The sequence below is a fragment of the Nerophis ophidion genome, linkage group LG01 (genome assembly GCF_033978795.1).
Source record: "Nerophis ophidion isolate RoL-2023_Sa linkage group LG01, RoL_Noph_v1.0, whole genome shotgun sequence".
In the NCBI taxonomy this organism is placed as follows: domain Eukaryota; kingdom Metazoa; phylum Chordata; class Actinopteri; order Syngnathiformes; family Syngnathidae; genus Nerophis; species Nerophis ophidion.
Genome location: NC_084611.1, coordinates 21,013,808 through 21,037,217, shown reverse-complemented (window position 1 = coordinate 21,037,217; position 23,410 = coordinate 21,013,808). Strand labels below are relative to the sequence as shown.

Here is a 23,410-nt window from a genome sequence, read left to right as displayed (position 1 = left end):
CCACAAATCTTTCATCCTCGCTCAAATTAATCGGGAAATTGTCGCTTTCTCGGTCCGAACCGCTCTCGCTGCTGGTGGCCATAATTGTAAACAATGTGAGGATGTGAGGAGCTCTACAACCAGTGACGTCACGCGCACATCGTCTGCGACTTCCGGTACAGGCAAGGCTTTTTTTATTAGCGACCAAAAGTTGCGAACTTTATCGCCGATGTTCTCTACTAAATCCTTTCAGCAAAAATATGGCAATATCGCGAAATGACACATAGAATGGACCTTCTATCCCTGTTTAAATAAGAAAATCTCATTTCAGTAGGCCTTTAATGCAGACAACCCATTTTAGCGGTGGTGTCCTGTGGCTGCTTCTGCTTCGTCTGTAATCTAAATTGGTAAAAACTCATTCTAGATTATACATCATGTCTCTCACCAGCTCCTCTCTGAGCTGCAACCTTATCGTGGTAGAGGAGTTTGCGTGTCCCAATGATCCTAGGAGCTATGTTGTCCGGGGGCATAAAGCCCCCTGGTAGGGTCTCCCAAGGCAAACAGGTTCTAGGTGAGGGATCAGACAAAGAGCAGCTCGAAGACCTTTATGAAGAAGAAACATCATGGACCCAGATTTCCCTCGCCCGGACGCGGGTCACCGGGGCCCCCCTCTGGAGCCAGGCCCGGAGGTGGGGCACGATGGCGAGCGCCTGGTGGCCGGGCCTGTTCCCATGGGGCCCGGCCGGGCACAGCCCGAAGAGGCAACGTGGGTCACCCCTCCAATGGGCTCACCACCCATAGCAAGGGCCATAGAGGTCGGGTGCATTGTGAGCTGGGCGACAGCCGAAGGCAGGGCACTTGGCGGTCCGATCCTCGGCTACAGAAGCTAGCTCTTGGGACGTGGAACGTCACGTCACTGGGGGGGAAAGAGCCTGAGCTAGTGCGCGAAGTCGAGAAATTCCGGCTGGATATAGTCGGACTCACTTCGACGCACAGCAAGGGCTCTGGAACCACTTCTCTCGAGAGGGATTGGACCCTCTTCCACTCTGGCGTTGCCGGCAGTGAGAGGCGACGGGCTGGGGTGGCAATTCTTGTTTCCCCCCGGCTCAAAGCCTGTACGTTGGAGTTCAACCCGGTGGACGAAAGGGTAGCCTCCCTCCGCCTTCGGGTGGGGGGACGGGTCCTGACTGTTGTTTGTGCTTATGCACCAAACAGCAGTTCAGAGTACCCACCCTTTTTGGGAACGCTCGAGGGAGTACTGGAAAGTGCTCCCCCGGGTGATTCCCTTGTCCTACTGGGAGACTTCAACGCTCACGTTGGCAACGACAGTGAAACCTGGAGAGGCGGGATTGGGAAGAATGGCCTCCCGGATCTGAACCCGAGTGGTGTTTTGTTATTGGACTTTTGTGCTCGTCACAGTTTGTCCATAACAAACACCATGTTCAAACATAAGGGTGTCCATATGTGCACTTGGCACCAGGACACCCTAGGCCGCAGTTCCATGATCGACTTTGTAGTTGTGTCATCGGATTTGCGGCCTCATGTTATGGACACTCGGGTGAAGAGAGGGGCGGAGCTTTCTACCGATCACCACCTGGTGGTGAGTTGGCTGCGATGGTGGGGGAGGATGCCGGACAGACCTGGGAGGCCCAAACGCATTGTGAGGGTCTGCTGGGAACGTCTGGCAGAGTCTCCTGTCAGACAAAGTTTCAATTCCCACCTCCGGAAGAACTTTGAACAGGTCACGAGGGAGGTGCTGGACATTGAGTCCGAGTGGACCATGTTCCGCACCTCTATTGTCGAGGCGGCAGATCGGAGCTGTGGCCGCAAGGTAGTTGGTGCCTGTCGGGGCGGCAATCCTAAAACCCCTTGGTGGACACCAGCGGTGAGGGATGCCGTCAAGCTGAAGAAGGAGTCCTATCGGGTCCTTTTGGCTCATAGGACTCCGGAGGCAGTGGACAGGTACCGACAGGCCAAGCGGTGTGCACCTTCAGCGGTCGCGGAGGCAAAAACTCGGACATGGGAAGAGTTCGGGGAAGCTATGGAAAACGACTTCCGGACGGCTTCGAAGCGATTCTGGACCACCGTCCGCCGCCTCAGGAAGGGGAAGCAGTGCACTATCAACACCGTGTATGGGGCGGATGGTGTTCTGCTGACCTCGACTGCGGATGTTGTGGACAGGTGGAAGGAATACTTCGAAGACCTCCTCAATCCCACCAACACGTCTTCCTATGAGGAAGCAGTGCCTGGAGAATCTGTGGTGGACTCTCCTATTTCTGGGGCTGAGGTCGCTGAGGTAGTTAAAAAGCTCCTCGGTGGCAAGGCCCCAGGGGTGGACGAGATCCGCCCGGAGTTCCTTAAGGCTCTGGATGCTGTGGGGCTGTCTTGGTTGACAAGACTTTGCAGCATTGCGTGGACATCGGGGGCGGTACCTCTGGATTGGCAGACCGGGGTGGTGGTTCCTCTCTTTAAGAAGGGGGACCGGAGGGTGTGTTCCAACTATCGTGGGATCACACTCCTCAGCCTTCCCGGTAAGGTTTATTCAGGTGTACTGGAGAGGACGCTACGTCGGATAGTCGAACCTCGGATTCAGGAGGAACAGTGTGGTTTTCGTCCTGGTCCAGCTCTATACTCTCGGCAGGGTTCTTGAGGGTGCATGGGAGTTTGCCCAACCAGTCTACATGTGCTTTGTGGACTTGGAGAAGGCATTCGACCGTGTCCCTCGGGAAGTCCTGTGGGGAGTGCTCAGAGAGTATGGGGTATCGGACTGTCTTATTGTGGCGGTCCGTTCCCTGTACGATCAGTGCCAGAGCTTGGTCCGCATTGCCGGCAGTAAGTCGAACACATTTCCAGTCAGGGTTGGACTCCGCCAAGGCTGTCCTTTGTCACCGATTCTGTTCATAACTTTTATGGACAGAATTTCTAGGCGCAGTCAAGGCGTTGAGGGGTTCCGGTTTGGTAACCGCAGGATTAGGTCTCTGCTTTTTGCAGATGATGTGGTCCTGATGGCTTCATCTGACCGGGATCTTCAGCTCTCGCTGGATCGGTTCGCAGCCGAGTGTGAAGCGACCGGAATGAGAATCAGCACCTCCAAGTCCGAGTCCATGGTTCTCGCCCGGAAAAGGGTGGAGTGCCATCTCCGGGTTGGGGAGGAGACCCTGCCCCAAGTGGAGGAGTTCAAGTACCTAGGAGTCTTGTTCACGAGTGAGGGAAGAGTGGATCGTGAGATCAACAGGCGGATCGGTGCGGCGTCTTCAGTAATGCGGACGTTGCACCGGTCCGTTGTGGTGAAGAAGGAGCTGAGCCGGAAGGCAAAGCTCTCAATTTACCGGTCGATCTACGTTCCCATCCTCACCTATGGTCATGAGCTTTGGGTCATGACCGAAAGGATAAGATCACGGGTACAAGCGGCCGAAATGAGTTTCCTCCGCCGTGTGGCGGGTCTCTCCCTTAGAGATAGGGTGAGAAGCTCTGCCATCCGGGAGGAGCTCAAAGTAAAGCCGCTGCTCCTTCACATCGAGAGGAGCCAGATGAGGTGGTTCGGGCATCTGGTCAGGATGCCACCCGAACGCCTCCCTAGGGAGGTGTTTAGGGCACGTCCAACCGGTAGGAGGCCACGGGGAAGACCCAGGACACGTTGGGAAGACTATGTCTTCCGGCTGGCCTGGGAACGCCTCGGGATCCCCCGGGAAGAGCTAGACGAAGTGGCTGGGGAGAGGGAAGTCTGGGTTTCCCTGCTTAGGCTGTTGCCCCCGCGACCCGACCTCGGATAAGCGGAAGATGATGGATGATGGATGGATGGATGTCTCTCACCAGGATAGTAAAGGAAAGACCGTGAGACTGGTCAACTTTGACGTCCAACTCAGACCCCGAATTGGCAAAAAAAGACGCTCGTCTGCGTTTTTTTATCTTGTAACCTTTCGTATTGTGATTGAGTCTTCATCTAAACTGGATTATGTGAGCATGCTGTCAGTCCACTTCCCAGCAAAATCGAACTATGTACAGTAATTGTTTAATTTATTATGGTTTATTATGGTTACTTGCTATGTCTTCTTGTCTCGCGCTGAGCAATACTGCAGCATAATTATGTTTCATTAAAGGTGCATCTGTTTAGCACTCAACTTCTGGGACTTGTTGCTGTCGATTTGGGGTCTGAAAAATAAGGTTATAAATCATAATTGGTCTCCAAAAAGTTGTTGTTTTCCCCACAAAGTCTGCTATGATTAGGAATTGTTGTTGTTGAAGGGAACTGTGGTTGCTTATTATCTCACAAAATGTCTCGGGAATCTCTGTGATATTTATATTATTTTGATCATATTTATTTTTGGTATTCACAAGTCTTTCGGTGATATAAATCAGAAATATATGATCGTTGCTTCAATTTGAAGTCAACTTGTTTTTCCATTATATTGGTACTTTAAAATCTCCTCATTCCCCAGTCCTTGAAACTTTGGTCATCATCTCTATTGTCATAAAAATGGATAGCGCCAGAATGGATATATTGTTTGTTAAATTAGATAACTGTTAATTCACATAAAACACAGAGCACTCAGGGTACTCATAATTTGCAGTAGTTGTAAAAATATATCAATCAAACCAAAGTACTCATATCTCTAATCAATATTTTCTATTGAAATGAATATAAATAAAATATATTTTGTGCTGAGACCCCAAATAACAGCACATTTTTAACAGTTTTGTTCAACAATGCTTTTTAAGAAGAAAAACAAACTGATAATGAAAATTGTAACAAAATCAATTCATTAGAATGCACTAAAACAACTATAGTAGTTTTATTAAATAATGTTGTAGTAGTATTCTTCTTCCTCCAAACACGAAGAGTTGAGTTTATACCAAAAAGTTCTATTTTGGTTTCATCTGACCACATGACATTCTCCCAATCCTCTGCTGTATCATCCATGTATCCATTTTGGTATAAACTCAACTCGTCGTGTTTGGAGGAAGAAGAATACTGAGTTGCATCCCAAGAACACCGTACCTACTGTGAAGCATTGGGGTGGAAACATCATGCTTTGGGGCTGTTTTTCTGCTAAGGGGACAGGACGATTGATCCGTGTTAAGGAAAGAATGAATGGGGCCATGTATCGTGAGATTTTGAGCCAAAACCTCCTTCCATCAGTGAGAGCTTTGAATGGTTGACCAAATATTTGTTTTCCACCATAATTTACAAATAAATTCTGTAAAATTCCTACATTGTGAATTCCTGGATTTTTTTTTCACATTCTGTCTCTCACAGTTGAAGTGTACCTATGATGAAAATTACAGACCTCTGTCATCATTTTAAGTGGGAGAACTTGCACAATCGGTGGCTGACTAAATACTTATTTGCCCAACTGTATAAGGGGAAGCACTTAGGGTAAAATGGTTGGTTGTTGTAGAAAGATGTCTGATAATAAACTCACCGACTCAGAACTACTACTCCCTCGACTCCCACAATGTAATCATAATGTACAGCATTTACTGCACCTTGGAGACCAGACTTCAATGGTGTCTCCTGCGTTCTTTTCATTAAATATTAATGGTCGTATGCATGTTTGCCTTTGTGGCGATAGTTTAACAGCTTTGGCTGTCATTATCATAGCTTTTATTGACAAGTCTTGATTCAGTATAGCCCATATTATAAAATGGTTATGTTTGTTGATTATTTCTTTCTTTCATTCAATGATTACCGTATTTCCTTGAATAGCCGCTGGGCAATTAATATGCGCCTGCCTTGAATTACTGCTGGGTCGAACTCGCTCTCCAAATATATTAGCGCATGCTTACTCTTACCGCCGGGTCAAAGTCGTGACGTCACGAGTGACGCTTCCCCTGTCGACATTTCCAAAATGTCCGAAGAGGTTTTTTTTGCTTTAAATATGTGTAAACCAGGGGTCTTGTTCCACAGCCATACAGATCACACTGATGGTTGTGTTATAAAACAACTTGTCTTTAACACTCTTACTAATATGCGCCACACTCTGTGAACCCACATCAAACACATTTCTGCAGAACATCGGCTCTGTAACACATTATAAGCGCAACATAAGAATTACCCAGAATTCCAATGCATCCATGACTCTTGGCTATATTATACACCCAGCTAGCACCAAACCCTTCTCTATGTAAGCTTCATTTTTTCTCCTCCAGACATAACGTTGATTCATAGGCCCAAAGAGTTCCTCTTTTGTCTCATCCCTCCATAGAACAGTTTCCCAAAACTTTTGGGGTTTGTCCAGATGATTTTTGGCATACTGGAGCTAATTTTCTTGTGCCTGGTAGTCAGAAGTGGGGTGCGCCCGGGAGTTCTGGCATAGAGGCCTTCATCTCGTAGTGTGTGCCTTATTGTCTGGGACGAAACCTGCGTTCCACCCTCTGCAATGTCCTGTTGTAGTTCCTCAGCTGTTACCCGGGGGTTTTTCACCACTGTACGCTTCAAATACCGGACAACAGTTGCACACAGCATCCTCTTTCTACCACGCCCTGGTAGTGTTTCCACTGTGCCTTTGGCTTTAAACTTGCGAGTTATGCTCCCAACTGTGTCTCTTGGAATGTGTAAAGTCTCTGCTATTTTCTTATATCCATATCCTTTCTTATGAAGAGAAATTACCTCCTCTCTTGACTTCTTTGACCACTCCCTGGACTTCACCATGTTGCAAATACACCATTGACCATCTACAAGAAGCTGAGCGTCACAGTCTTTTTCAATCAGTTTAATTGTTTTTCGTTATGGTTCTAATCACATCTACAGGTGTTTTCAACACCTGATTGAAAAGACCTTATTCAAATTCTGTTCTTAAGAGTTATGATCTTCAAGGGGTTGAATAATTTTGTCAATGAGATATTAAGAGAAATGACACTGTTTGGTATGTTACAAAATATAATGTTGTAATTCAAGTTGCATTTGTCTATTTAATGCATCTTTGTTTGATATGACTATAAACAAAATACGGAATAAATGTCCAACTTGCAAAAACACCAAAATTGTGTGGGGGTTGAATAATTTTGATCACAGCTGTATTATACACCCCGCTAGCACCAAAACCCGTGCGCCTCTTCGTGCGCCGGTTGAGGTGGGCGGGGTTGAGGGCGCGTGTATAATATAGCCAAGAGTCATGGATGCATTGGAATTCTGGGTAATTCTTATGTTGCGTTTATAATGTGTTACAGAGCCAATGTTCTCCAGAAATGTGTTTGGTGTGGGTTCACAGAGTGTGGCGCATATTAGTAAGAGTGTTAAAGTTGTTTATATCACAACCATCAGTGTAAAAGGTATGGCTGGCTGTTGACCAAGTATGCATTGCAATATCGTATGAGAAGCAGCGACATGCATGCGTCTGACCGGCACGTAGATAGTATCGTATAAAAGTGCGCGCGATGATATGTTGTAGAGCAGTGGTCCCCAACCACTTGGCCGCAGCCGCAGAAGAATATTTTATTTATTTATTATTTTTTTTTTAAATCAAACTCAATTTTTACTGCACACCATTGGTATGCGCAGGGGTGAGAAGAGGTTTTATAATTATTAGTGCCTGCTTACTTTTACCGCATGCCTTGAATAAGCGCAGGAGTGAGAAGAGGTTATAAATTAATTATCGCCCCGGCGGCTATTCAAGGAAATGCGGTATGTTCCGCTTTTTCTCCTCAGCATTGTCCCTCACATTTACTTTCTTCAGACCCAAGGTTGAAAAAAACGTTTTGCTGATCTCGAGCTATCAATCTGCTATCAGATTTAGGGAAGATCTTCGAGTTTTCACTGTAACATTTGCTACACCAACAAGCAGTCGAGAGATATCTGGAGGCGACTCCTAACCAAAAGTTTTGCTCGCCACTCCAAAAAAATTAAAAATAAGAGCAGAGACTGCTCGTATCTCAAAATATTTGTAAGCGGGTAACACTGCATGTGCATCTGCACCAGATGTCACATCAGAATCAGAATCACCTTTATTGTCATTACGCAGGGTAACGAGATTATAAAATGAAAACACCAAAGAAAGGACATCTGATTTATCTGAGTATATCTGTGTCTCCTCACTCCGAGATGGGGTTTATGTTGGGAGAAGGTAAGGTAAAAAGAAGTTTGAATTACCGAGTGCATTAAAATATTTTTTCTTCAAGATCCCCTGCACCTCGTTTTTATTGATTGATTGAAAATTGTATTAGTAGATTTCACAGCTCAGTACATATTCCGTACAATTGACCACTAAATGGTAACACCCGAATAAGTTTTTCAACTTGTTTGAGTCGGGGTCCACGTAAATCAATGCATGGTAATTCATCAATTCATCATCTCCTGTATCTTGTCTAATACCTTGTGTGTATTTGTGTGTGTGTTTGTGTGTGTGTCTTAGTACTTGTAGACATCATTCTCAATGTCAAGCAGGTCATAGGCCATTGCCTGCAGCGTGAGCTCATGCAGAAGAGGTGACACTGGATCAAATCCTCGGTCCAGGATGATTAGTTGACTCCGGCACTTATCCGGGCCCTGGAGGAATCAAACAAAAAAGTATAAATTATAGAGTGACTACAAAAACGGCAAATATGCTGTTGAGCAATTGCAAGAACTATTTCCATGAATAATTGTTGAAAAACGCTAAAAGCTAAAACCACATCTAAGGCCTGGTTGGTATTCTTGCATCGCATGCACACCGTCCTGCCCATTGAAGTTAGCTTGTAGCTCTTGCCCAGAACGAGCATCAGTAAAATAAACCTTTTTCACACATTATGCGTGCCATGCACCAAGTTGCTTTGTCTATTACGCCAGATTACTGAGTCTGACTGGAATCTTACTTCCACTATTGTAATGGGGCAAACAGCTTTCCCCTGTCGGAAATTTTCTCAGTATATCTTCTAGGGCAGTGGTTCTCAACCTTTTTTCAGTGATGTACCCCCTGTGAACATTTTTTTAATTCAAGTACCCCCTAGTCAGAGCAAAGTATTTTTGGTTGAAAAAAAGAGATAAAGAAGTAAAATACAGCACTATGTCATCAGATTCTGATTTATTAAATTGTATAACAGTGCAAATTATTGCTCATTTGTAGTGGTCTTTCTTGAACTATTTGAAAAAAAAAGATATAAAAATAACTAAAAAGTTGTTGAAAAATAAACAAGTGATTCAATTATGAGTAAAGATTTCTAAACATAGAAGTAATCATCAACTTAAAGCGCCCTCTTTGGGGATTGCAGTAGAGATCCATCTGGATTCATGAACTTCATTCTAAACATTTCTTCAAAAAAAAAAAAAATCTTTAACATCAATATTTATGGAACATGTCCACAAAAAATCTAGCTGTTAACACTGAATATTGCATTGTTGCATTTCTTTTCACAGATTATGAACTTACATTCGTATTTTGTTGGAAGTATTATTCAATAAATATATTTATAAAGGATTTTTGAATTGTTGTTATTTTTAAAACATTAAAAAAAAATCTCAAGTACCCCTTGGCATACCTTCAAGTACCCCCAGGGGTACGCGTACCCCCATTTGAGAACCACTCTTCTAGGGTTGTACTAGCGGTACTAATGAATCAAAAACGGAACTATACTCTGTTTTAAAAGTACCGGTTCCCCAATTGTTTTAATTTATTTTATTTTTTATGTTAAAACACAAAATAACCAGATATTATCAGTAAATGAACAAGTGGATTAATAATCAATTTTTTACAGCTTGTCCCTCATAATTTTGAAAAAATAATAGAATGAGAAAATACACAATATGTTACTGCAAATCAAATAAAGAAGCAAGAGAACGATCTTGGGGGAGAGCATGGTGCAGGAACGGTACGGATAGTACCGGGCCGTGTCTCTCCTCAATATTGAGTCCAAATTTAACTCTGTCTCTGTTTGATTCCTTGTCTTTTGTCTTGTTTAATAGATGTCATTAGTGTTTGAACCTGACAGTACCGGTACCAAAATGTTGGTATCGGAACATCCCTGAGGATTGTTTTTTTTTTCTATAATTTGTCCTCCCTATGCTACTAATGCATATCCCTTTTTTGTTTTCACTATGGAAACGCTACATGAAGTTGTCAGGTGAGACTTGGTTCAGTGGTCACACGATTTCTCTTTTCCTTTTATTTTGTTGATCTTATGTATACAACAATACCACTAGGGATGTCACGGTATGAACATTTCTTATCATGAAAGCGATGTCATCATGTAATTTGTAATGTCTAACAAAAGGCTGTGGATATACGATACGCATATATTTACAGACACATATTGTGTTTGTGTTCAATACTCTTATTAATGTGTAAGCGTTTTTTCTTTACATGATGCCTTTATTACGATTTTTTACAGTTTTTTTTTTAAGTTACTTACATTTACATGTACATGATGTATCGGGATATATCTGTTAAGAGTTTCATCTGAAATTGATTGTATAGCAATTAACTATACATCATAAAACATTAACAAAATGCTATGTCACACAAATGTTTTTTGAAGTAATTAAAAAAATTCACAAGTAATGTAAAAAAACATGGTGTTTACTTTTTGGTATCAATATAAAACGCAAAGCAGTTTGGCTATTGAAGATAAAGTCTAATAAACAAGCTTTGTTCTTTATTAACACACTATGTAGTTCAGTGCAACAGTTTGGCAAATAAAAATAAACAGGAGTGATACCTCTCACATGTAATACACAATCTTTGTTGCTCACTGACAACACAGCCTGCGTTTATTTTAATGAGATGACAACACATTTTAGCTAGTATTGATGTTATTGGAACACAGACAAAGTTAGCAGTTAAATAAAGGATGAGTGAACATCCCAGTAAAAAATACAGCTGACAAGACACAATATTGCACTTTCAAAATTAAACTGTAACATCAAATATTTTTGTCCTCCAAGTTATACTTTTAATGTGGGATGAATAAGTCTGGCTCCAATATTGGGTTGCAACTGAGTATTCTTCTTCCTCCAAACACAACGAGTTGAGTTTATACCAAAATGGATACATGGATGATACAGCAGAGGATTGGGAGAATGTCATGTGGTCAGATGAAACCAAAATAGAACTTTTTGGTATCAACTTAACTTGTCGTGTTTGGAGGAAGACGAATACTGAGTTGCATCCCAAGAACACCATACCTACTGTGAAGCATGGGGGTGGAAACATCATACTTTGGGGCTGTTTTTCTGCTAAGGGGACAGGACGATTGATCCATGTTAAGGAAAGAATGAATGGGGCCATGTATCGTGAGATTTTGAGCCAAAACATCCTTCCATCAGTGAGAGCTTTGAATGGTTGACCAAATACTTATTTTCCACCATAATTTACAAATAAATTCTTTAAAATTCCTACAATCTGAATTCCTGGATTTTTTTTTAACATTCTGTCTCTCACGGTTGAAGTGTACCTATGATGAAAATTACAGACCTCTGTCATCATTTTAAGTGGGAGAACTTGCACAATCGGTGGCTGACTAAATACTTTTTTGCCCCACTCTATAGGAAATAAATCTCCAGAGCAAAGTTCTCGAGCAAAGTCTGTGTAGTTGCCGCATCAAGTCCAGTGGCGCTCCTGTTTTTAGGACGTAAGTAGTGTTGCCTAAAATTCATTAACAAATGACTGTTTTTCAGTAATTAAAAATGTAAATGGTATCACCAACTGTCTGGAATTTTATCGCGGTTTATCATTATACCATTAAACGTTACATCCCTATATACCACACATATTTTAAAGTTGTATTATAAAATGATTAAGATAAGCATTTTGTTGTGCATTTGTTTTTTCATCCACATCGCCCACCTCTCCCATACTGGGGTCATCAGCCTTGTAGCTATCCAGCTTGTCTTGAAGCATCTGGGCCAGAACAACACAGTCTTTGTACTCCCTGGATAACACAAAAATATAATATACTTTATATTAGATTTATTATAATAAGTTACTAGCATTGGTAAAAATAATTGCTTTTTCAGGATACAGCAAATATTTGAGATGTTTGTCAAATGTTTAAGAAGAGATGTACATTTTTTGGCAAATTAAATTTGTAAGGGGGCAGCACGGTGTAACAGGGTTTAGTGCATGTGCCTCACAATACCAAAGTCCTGACTTCAATCCCGTAACTTTCTGTGTAGAGTTTGCATGTTCTCCCCGTGACTGCGTGGGTTCCCTCCGGGTACTCCGGCTTCCTCCCACCTCCAGAAACATGCACCTGGGGATAGGTAGATTGGCAACACTAAATGGTCCCTAGTGTGTGAATGTGAGTGTGAATGATGTCCGTCTATCTGTGTTGGCCCTGCGATGAGGTGGCGACTTGTCCAGGGTGTACCCGCCTTCCACCCGAATGCAGCTGAGATAGGCTTCAGCACCCCCCGCAACGCCAAAAGGGACAAGCGGTAGTAAATGGATGGATGAATTTGTAAGGCATTAGAAACAAGTGAGAATGTGTTGTTTGCATGAATAAACTTGCAAAAATGTTTCTAGGCCGGTGGTTCTTAACCTTGTTGGAGGTACCGAACCCCACCGGTTTTATATTCGCATTCACCGAACCCTTCTTTACTGAAAAATACAATGTTTTGTTTTTTTTCAGATTCAAGAAAAAGTCATGTTTTTTTTACTGATGCACAAAATGAACCGTGCATGAACATCACCTTGTTCAAAGTAAAAAATTAACGCAGTGCATGAACTCACAACAAATTACACACCTTACACACATTACCATTTAGTGGTCAATTGTACGGAATATGTACTGTACTGTGTAAACTGTACTGTACTGTTCATAAAATGTATTGTCTTCCTTTGCAATCTGCTTGTAAAACTTTCAATCGATCAATCAAACAACCGCCAAATCAGATGGAAAATTAGAGGGAACATTGTTTGGGGGTATCCATATTACGCCGATAGGGAGAAGTCTTTCGCTGGGTGACATCATACGCAAATACGGTGTTAGCTTTCACTGTTATGCTGATGACAGCCAACTCTACATGCCCCTAAAGCTGACCAACACGCCGGATTGTAGTCAGCTGGAGGCGTGTCTTAATGAAATTAAACAATGGATGTCCGCAAATTTTTTTGCAACTCAACACTAAAAAAACGGAAATGCTGATTATCGGTCCTGCTAGACACCGACCTCTATTTAATAATACAACTGTAACATTTGACAACCAAATAATTAAACAAGGTGACTCGGTAAAGAATCTGGGTATTATCTTCGACCCAACTCTCTCCTTTGAGTCACACATTAAAAGCGTTACCAAAACGGCCTTCTTTCATCTCCGTAATATCGCAAAAATTCGCTCCATTTTGTCCACTAATGACGCTGAGATCATTATCCATGCGTTTGTTACGTCTCGTCTCGATTACTGTAACGTATTATTTTCGGGTCTCCCCATGTCTAGCATTAAAAGATTACAGTTGGTACAAAATGCAGCTGCTAGACTTTTGACAAGAACAAGAAAGTTTGATCATATTACGCCTGTACTGGCTCACCTGCACTGGCTTCCTGTGCACTTAAGATGTGACTTTGAGGTTTTACTACTTACGTATAAAATACTACACGGTCTAGCTCCATCCTATCTTGCCGATTGTAATGTACCATATGTCCCGGCAAGAAATCTGCGTTCAAAGGACTCCGGCTTATTAGTGATTCCCAAAGCCCCAAAAAAGTCTGCGGGCTATAGAGCGTTTTCATTTCGGGCTCCAGTACTCTGGAATGCCCTCCCGGTAAAAGTTCGAGATGCTACCTCAGTAGAAGCATTTAAGTCTCACCTTAAAACTCATTTGTATACTCTAGCCTTTAAATAGACCCCCTTTTTAGACCAGTTGATCTGCCGCTTCTTTTCTTTTTCTCCTCTGTCCCCCCCTCCCTTGTGGAGGGGGTCCGGTCCGATGACTATGGATGAAGTACTGGCTATCCAGAGTCGGGACCCAAGATGGACCGCTAGTCGGGACCCAGGATGGACCGCTCGCCTGTGTATCGGTTGGGGACATCTCTACAATGCTGATCCGACTCCGCTTGGGATGGTTTCCTGTGGACGGGACTCTCGCTGCTGTCTTGGATCCGCTTTGAACTGAACTCTCGCGGCTGTGTTGGAGCCACTATGGATTGAACTTTCACAGTATCATGTTAGACCCGCTCGACATCCATTGCTTTCGGTCCCCTAGAGGTGGGGAGTGGGGGGGTGGGGGGGGGGGGGTTGCCCACATATGAGGTCCTCTCCAAAGTCATCATTGTCACTGGCGTCCCACTGGGTGTGAGTTGTCCTTGCCCACTGGGTGTGAGTTTTCCTTGCCCTTATGTGGGTTCTTCCGAGGATGTCGTAGTCTTAGTGGTTTTTACAGTCCTTTGAGACGTTTGAGATTTGGGGCTATATAAATAAACATTGATTGATTGATTTACACGATAAGTCGGATGTGTCTTTACTTTTGTGGGGGAGGCTCCGCCGAACCCCTGAGGCCGACTCACCCATCCCCTAGGGTTCGATCAAATCCAGGTTAACAACCATTTTGCACATAATAGTCATGTACCAAATATGAGTGTATTATAAACTAATTTTGGCTGGTAAGGTTGGTGATAAATATGTATTCTCATCTGAATCGAAATTCATACATAGTAAGATTTTGAATCGATTCAAAATTGCAGAGAATTTGTCATTGAAAATATATGTAATATAACAATGGTCTCCGTAGAACAGTAGTTCTTCCGGCAACATTGGGGGATCAGTCATAGCTATAGGCAGTGCTGCCCGGTGCATAACGCTAGCTATAGCTAGTTTAGATACTGTTAATATTGCTATATGAAGAAGAAACAATACAGTCAGCCAGGTCTTCAATGAAGCATGTGTTTGGTTGCACTTCCGATTCTACAATTTCCCGAGTGAGAAGCTTACTTAACATGACATATTCAATGTAGTAATGTTACGGTTGTTGCACTGACAATGCTAACATGCTCCTGTGCATGTGTGTGTGTGTGTGTGTGTGTGTGTGTGTGTGTGTGTGTGTGTGTGTGTCTTATTGAGATCCAGGGGAAACATCTTTTGTGAAGTGAAGTGTGAATTATATTTATATCTCGCTTTTCTCTAGTGACTCAAAGCGCTTTTACATAGTGTAACCCAATATCCAAGTTACATTTAAACTGGCACTGGGAGCGAGGATAGAACCTGGTATGAGGGGCCGTTAGGGACATTATTCAGAATTACCTCTTACATACACTACTGAAATGCTCTCACATAAACAACTGAAATGTTTTTCTCTCACACACACTACTGAAACACTCTTATATGCACTACTGAAACACTCTTATACACACTACTGAAACACTCTCACATAAACAACTGAAATGTTTTTCTCTCACACACACACTACTGAAACACTTATACACACTACTGAAATGCTCTCGAATACACTACTGAAATGCTCTCACATACACTACTGAAATGTTTTTCTCTCACACACTACTGAAACACTCTTATATGTACTACTGAAACACTCTTATACACACTACTGAAATGCTCTCACATAAACAACTGAAATGTTTTTCTCTCACACACTACTGAAACACTCTTATACACACTACTGAAATGCTCTCACATACACTACTGAAATGCTCTCACATACACTACTGAAATGCTCTCACATACACTACTGAAATGCTCTCACATAAACAACTAAAATGCTCTCACATACAGTAGTGAATTGTGAAGTGAATTATATTTATATAGCGCTTTTTCTCTGGTGACTCAAAGCGCTTTACATAGTGAAACCCAATATCTAAGTTACATTCGAACCAGTGTGGGTGGCACTGGGAGCAGGTGGGTAAAGTGTCTTGCCCAAGGACACAACGGCAGTGACTAGGATGGCGGAAGCGGGAATCGAACCTGCAACCCACAAGTTGCTGGCACGGCCACTCTACCAACCGAGCTGATTGATTGATTGATTGATTGATACTTTTATTAGTACATTGCACAGTAGAGTACATATTCCGTACAATTGACCACTAAATGGTAACACCCGAATAAGTTTTTCAACTTGTTTAAGTCGGGGTCCACGTTAATCAATTCATGGTAAACCGCCCCACTGAAATGCTCTCACATAAACAACTAAGATGCTCTCACATAAACAACTAAAATGTTTTACTCTCACGCACACACACACACACACACACACACACACACACACACACACACACACACACACACACACACATCACTTGTGTGTGAGAGACAACAAATTTAGTAGTATGTGTGCAAGGATTTCAGTTATATGTATGAGAGCATCTTACTAATGTGTATAAGCGACATTGCATTCCGGTTCCGGTCACCAATAATGCCTGCCGCGGGCCGTAGTTTGGGGATCCCTTATGTAGTCCATAGAAAAGCAATAAATAAATGTAATCTTTTATTAGTACTCTTCGATCAGCTACCGACGTTCCACGTAGTGACTCACATTTCGACATGTTACCATAGCAACAACTCTGAAAACATTATTAGCTGATTTGACAGTGTACTTTTTCCGTTTCCTCCGAGACAAACGGCAAGTTTGCAATAGATGTCAGACTCTTAGGAGCCACAGAAACACTAGTTGCTAACTTGCTTGTAGTGGAGGCACACAAGGCTAACTGCTTAATGGCTACAATGCCATGTTGCCTTACATTCAGTGGGATTCAACAATCATTTAGAACTAAATAATGTCTGATTACCTTTTCCTCCTCTTGCGCTTGATAATGCTGCCGTGCACTATCGCAACGGAACGAGTGCTCCAGGCTGCTTAACTGTCGGGAGGAGAAAGTGGCCGCTCAGGTGTCGCGTCCTGCAGGTGCAACCCACCGCGGCAGCCCGACCTTTGTTGCATTCAAAGTTTTCTTATATTCTCCGCTGAAGCCTTCACATTATGACGTCGAGCTCCTGCCTCGGTTAAGCTACTTGTCTGTAGTTAGGCAGATATTTTGTTCACAAACAACTTGGCTTTAAAAAAAAATAAAATAAAAATGAAAAAGGGCGGGCATTATTGGTGACCGGAACCGGAATTCAATGTCGCTTATACACACTAGTAAGATGCTCTCATATACACTCACACACACTGGTAAGATGCTCTCATACATATAACTGAAATCCTTGCACACATACTACTAAAATTGTCTCTCACACACAAGTGGTGTGTGTGTGTGTGTGTGTGTGTGTGTGTGTGTGTGTGTGTGTGTGTGTGTGTGTGTGTGTGTGTGTGTGTGTGTGTGTGTGTGTGTGTGTGAGTGCGTGCATGAGAGTAAAACATTTTATTTGTTTATGTGAGAGCATTTTAGTTGTTTATGTAAGAGCATTTCAGTAGTGTATGTGAGAGCATTTCAGTAGTGTATGTGAGAGCATTTCAGTAGTGTATGTGAGAGCATTTCAGTAGTGTATGTAAGAGCAGTGTATGTAAGAGCATTTCAGTAGTGTATGTGAGAACATTTCAGTAGTGTATGTAAGAGAATTTCAGTAGTGTATGTAAGAGCATTTCAGTAGTGTATGTGAGAGCATTTCAGTAGTGTATGTAAGAGCATTTCACTAGTGTATGTTAGAGCATTTCAGTAGTGTGTGTAAGAGCTTTTCAGTAGTGTATGTAAGAGCATTTCAGTAGTGTATGTGAGAACATTTCAGTAGTGTGTTTCAGTAGTGTGTGTGAGAGAAAAACTTTTCAGTTGTTTATGTGAGAGCATTTCAGTAGTGTGTATAAGAATGTTTCAGTAGTGTGTATCAGAGTATTTCAGTAGTGTGTGTGAGAGAAAAACATTTCAGTTGTTTGTGTGAGAGTATTTCAGTAGTGTATGTAAGAGGTAATTCTGAATAATGTCCCTAACGGCCCCTCATAACCTGGAACCCTCATCAAGTTGCCGGCACAGCCACTCAACCAACCGAGCTATACCGCCTTTAGGGACAAAGTTTCTAATTCGCAGCGGACTGGGTGCCTAACATTGTGTAAACATTTAATGTAATGCAAATAATTGTATAATCGCTTAATGTGACAAAAGTTGTACTACTTTTCGGGAGTAAGTGCAGATGTATGGATATGCAACAGTGTTTGAAAGGTCTCCGTAAATTAAACTGTATATATTGTATATATATATTGTATATGTCTAGGGGTGGGACCAAATAAGTTTACTTCTTCCCACTCCCTTTTGACCCAATCTTGACATCTACATAAGATTAGTCACATGTAATGTTCACAATGTAGGTGTAAATATAATGTATATATATATTATTTTTGTATTTTATTTGTATTATTTTGTTTTGTTAGCATGGCTCAAAATAAACCATTCATTCAATTGAATGTATGAATGATCATGTCAATAAATTGTAGTCATTGCGCCTCTCTGCTGCGGAGGCGTGCCCGTGGGCTACAGTCATTATTGGTTGTTATTTTATTTTTGATACAGCACCAGATCAGGATTCCTGGCATTTAGAACATCTGTGTATTTATTTTCATAAAGTACAGGTTATCAAATTGTATATAACTGATGTGACTACTCTATGGGCGTGTTTGTGTCGGACTCTACACAGAAATTAAAATAGTGTTATATCAGCATGAATACAAATAATTGGCTGATTATGTTAAGTATTCAGTGGTGCAGATTAATTAGGTGCTCAGATCAATACTGTATCAAAACTTAAACTTTTAATAAAATTCTAATATATTAAGATAACATTCGTCAAATGCATGATGTTTTATGGTGTGTGCATTATTGCTGGTCTTACCCTCTGTATCGAATTCCAGGATATTCTTTAAGAGTAGCACATAGAGTGGCAATCTGTTCAGCACAACCCTCAAGCATGTTGTTCTTTACATCAGCTTTGAAGGGGCTGTAAAAGTCCTGAAAGGCATCCACTTTATCCAGGGAAAAGACCTAGACCAAAAAAAGAGCAAGCATGATAGTAAACCATTTGTCCACATCAGCGGTGTATATATATATATATATATATATATATATATATATATTTATATATATATATATATATATATATATATACATATGTGTATATATATATGCGTATATATATATGTGTATGTACATATGTGTGTATATATATATATACACACACACACACATATATATATATATATATACAGTATATATATTAAAAAATATGTATATATGTATACATTATATATATACATATGCATATATATATATGTGTGTATATATATATGTATATGTATATTTGTGTATATATATATATACACACACACACATATATATACAGTATATATATATATATATATATATATATATATATATATTTATATGTATACATTATATATATATATACATATGCATATATATATATATATATGTGTGTATATATACATATATGTATATGTATATTTGTGTATATATATGTATATATACACACACACACACATATATATATACAGTATATATATATATATATATATATATATATATATATATGTATATATATATATATATATATATAAATATATGTTCAAAAATACATATATATGTATATATATATATATATATATATATATATAAATATATGTTCAAAAATACATATATATGTATATATATATATACATTCATCTTTGTGTGTTTTTAATCTTTTGTCGACGAGGAGGGGTTTTTTAAAGAAGCGGTGCAGCAACAGTTGTGTATTAATTTTCAGAGTGTTAGGAACTATTTAGAGAGTGCGACGACTTCATTTTCTCTGTTGTGAGTTCATGAATTCAGCTTTTTGGTGAGTAACGTTAACGTTATCCCTTTGTTGCAGCGCGGGGCTGATAATGGCACATTTATAAATGATATGATAAATGGGTTGTACTTGTATAGCGCTTTTCTACCTTCAAGGTACTCAAAGCGCTTTTGACACTACTTCCACATTTACCCATTCACACACACATGCATACACTGATGGAGGGAGCTGCCATGCAAGGCGCTACCCAGCACCCATCAGGAGCAAGGGTGAAGTGTCTTGCTCAGGACACAACGGGCTCAGAGAAGTCAACAGGTGCCGGTAATTATTATCACTCACATGAAGTTAAGAGGCCATGCCATGAAGCTAATCTGATTTGATTGAAACTTTTCTACATCACCAAAATCGATAATGTATGTCTCTGTATGTATAATTTTGACACAGCAGATTTGTTTACATTTTCAGTAGACCCATAACAAATTCATAAAAGAACCAAACTTCCTGACATTTTTTGTGATACACAAGTATGTGCTCCAACTCTATCACAAAAAATAAGAGTTGTAGAAAGTATTGTAAACTCAAAACAGCCTTGAAATGATGTCCTTCACAAATGTATGTAAACTTTTGACCACAACTGCATATATACAGGGTGTGCATTAGGGTTCTATGGTATACCGCTACAGATTAAGTACCGCTGTACTAATTAAATAAAAAACGGTACTATACTGTTTTTGAAAAATACCAATACTTTGATTTTTTTATGGACATGATATGCGCCACGGTGCCAATGCTGGCATGCCACCCGCAGCGCATGTTAGTTAACGCACGCTAACCTAGCACTTGCAAGCAAAAACAATGTAAAGACAGAAGATGGACAATGGATTTGTTTTGGCTTCAACCCTAACGATAAAGGTGGCGCTATAAACACTGAAACGCTGCTATGCAACTGCTGCTCTAAACCAAAACTAACGTCCCTCTGCATGTCCTCAATCTCTTCTGATTTCTGTTGATCATCCAGTGTTGCCAACTCCTCAGTAAGAAACGTAGCTTTTGGCTGGCATAAAAGTTGCTATAAATTGATAGATGACATCATTATCTCATTTGCATAATAAATTACAATGGACACTCTAGGAGAGGAATAACGAGGGGGAGGAGACATAAAAGTGAGTTTAAAAAATTTAAAATGATGACCAGAATTGTAACTTATTTTATTTCTGTTGAGTCTCAGTTTAGTTGTGTTTTTATTTGTTCTGCATTGTCAAATGTTAACAGTATCAACATTTATTATTCTAACTGATCTGATATGTAACACGGTTAATGAATGAAGTGTACTTTTGGAGTTATTTCTGGACTGTAACTCAGATATGGTAACACTAGCGAGCAGTAGAGAATATGGAGCGATTTTTTTGGTCCAGAACATATTTTGCTTTATTCATAATTGGCGTGTTTCTTGCCACTTTATGTTGTATTTTTTTTATATGGTATATCTAGTTAATTTTATCATCAATCATTATACGTAGAAATGTGGTTTAATTTACTCTTTCCATGTCTATTCCGTCTATTTGTATTTGTGTTTGATTTTCCCTTCTACTGTTACCATATGGCATTATTTTAGTTTCATTGAGGTTTAAAGGATAGTCTGTTTTTGTCAGAATCAGAATAAAAAATAAATAAATAAAACTCATAGCCATAGCACACATCATCTTAATTTGTTAATTTCTTCTGTTATTATCAATCAATCAATCATCCATCCATCCATCCATTTCCCTACCGCTTATTCCCTTTTTGGGGTCGCGGGGGGCGCTGGCGCCTATCTCAGCTACAATCGGGCGGAAGGCGGGGTACACCCTGGACAAGTCGCCACCTCATCGCAGGGCCAACACAGATAGACAGACAACATTCACACTCACATTCACACACTAGGGCCAATTTAGTGTTGCCAATCAACCTATCCCCAGGTGCATGTCTTTGGAGGTGGGAGGAAGCCGGAGTACCCGAGGAAACCCACGCATTCACGGGGAGGACATGCAAACTCCACACAGAAAGATCCTGAGCCTGGATTTGAACCCAGGACTGCAGGACCTTCGTATTGTGAGGCAGACGCACTAACCCCTTCTGCCACCGTGAAGCCCATCAATCAATCAATCAATGTTTATTTATATAGCCCCAAATCACAAATGTCTCAAAGGACTGCACAAATCATTACGACGACAACATCCTCGGAAGAACCCACAAAAGGGCAAGGAAAACTCACACCCAGTGGGCAGGGAGAATTCACATCCAGTGGGACGCCAGTGACAATGCTGACTATGAGAAACCTTGGAGAGGACCTCAGATGTGGGCAACCCCCCCCTCTAGGGGACCGAAAGCAATGGATGTCGAGCGGGTCTAACATGATACTGTGAAAGTTCAATCCATAGTGGCTCCAACACAGCGGCGAGAGTTCAGTTCAAAGCGGATCCAAGACAGCAGCGAGAGTCCCGTCCACAGGAGACCATCTCAAGCGGAGGCGGATCAGCAGTGTAGAGATGTCCCCAATCGATACAGGCGAGCGGTCCATCCTGGGTCTCGACGAGCTATTTCTATAGGCTTCTGTGTGTTCTCTTCTGAACAAAACGCTGTTGTACCATCTGCGTATAATACTAACTTTAAATCTTTTATAACTTTACAAATGTCATTATATAAAGATTGAACAATTTTGGTCCTAGTATTGATCCCTGGGGTACACCACATTATTAAATATTCAAGGTAAAAATACCATTGGTACATGCCACAATATTAAATATAAGTAACCAAACCTAAATTTAAAACACTGCTGCAATTACGCTTTGCACATAGCGGAATTAATAATAACATGTGTAGATGATTGCCCAAAGTCTAAGTATGGTCTTACTTGAGATTCGTAGGGCAGAAAGGCGACGTGGATCTCTGTCAAGGCCTTCATGGCTTTTGAAGCTCGAGATTTGGTCAAGAGGCCAAACAAGGACTCTGGAATTGCTGTAATGAATGAACATTTTGTTATTAAAATTCAATAAATATTCAGCAATAGCCAGCATATGAAGCATTTCTTACATTCGTTATTTAATGGGTATGGACAGACTAATATTACTATACATAGCTAGTAGACAGGGATCATTGTACAAACCCGGTTTCCATATGAGTTGGGAAATCATTTTCAACCCATATTCAGTTGAATATGCTACAAAGACAACATATTTCATGTTCAAACTGATAAACATGTTTTTTTTTTTTTGCAAATAATCATTAACTTTCGAATTTGATGCCAGCAACACGTGAGAAAGAAGTTGGGAAAGGTGGCAATAAATACTGATAAAGTTGAGGAATGCTCATCAAACACTTATATGGAACATCCCAAAGGTGTGCAGGCTAATTGGGAACAGGTGGGTGCCATGATTGGGTATAAAAGCAGCTTCCATTAAATGCTAAGTAATTCACAAACAAGGATGGGGTGAGGGTCACCAATTTATAAGCAAATTGTCAAACCGTTTTGGAACAACATTTTTCAACGAGCTATTGCAAGGAATTTAGGGATTTTACCATTTATGGTCCGTAAAATCATCAAAAAGTTCAGAGAATCTGGAGAAATCACTGCACGTAAGCGATGATATTACGGACTTTTGATCCCTCAGGCGGTACTGCATCAAAAACCGACATCAATATGTAAAGGATATCACCACATGAGCTCAGGAACACTTCATAAAACACTGTCAATAACTACAGTTGGTTGCTACATCTGTAATTGCAAGTTAAAACTCTACTATGCACAGCCAATCA

General features: G+C 41.0%; 1 protein-coding gene across 2 annotated transcripts in view; it reads right to left on the bottom strand.

Annotated features, from left to right (window-relative positions):
• LOC133551372 (syntaxin-binding protein 1-like) overlaps nt 1-23,410 on the bottom strand; it is a 90,473-nt gene that overhangs the window by 50,858 nt on the left and 16,205 nt on the right. For both annotated transcript variants that reach the window (XM_061898020.1, XM_061898029.1), the window contains exons 6-9: nt 22,509-22,612; nt 18,659-18,807; nt 11,736-11,820; nt 8,334-8,464 (exon numbers count right to left, since the gene is read on the bottom strand). In XM_061898020.1, coding sequence (XP_061754004.1) covers nt 8,334-8,464; nt 11,736-11,820; nt 18,659-18,807; nt 22,509-22,612 — 469 coding nt within the window. The remainder of the gene's footprint in view (nt 1-8,333; nt 8,465-11,735; nt 11,821-18,658; nt 18,808-22,508; nt 22,613-23,410) is intronic.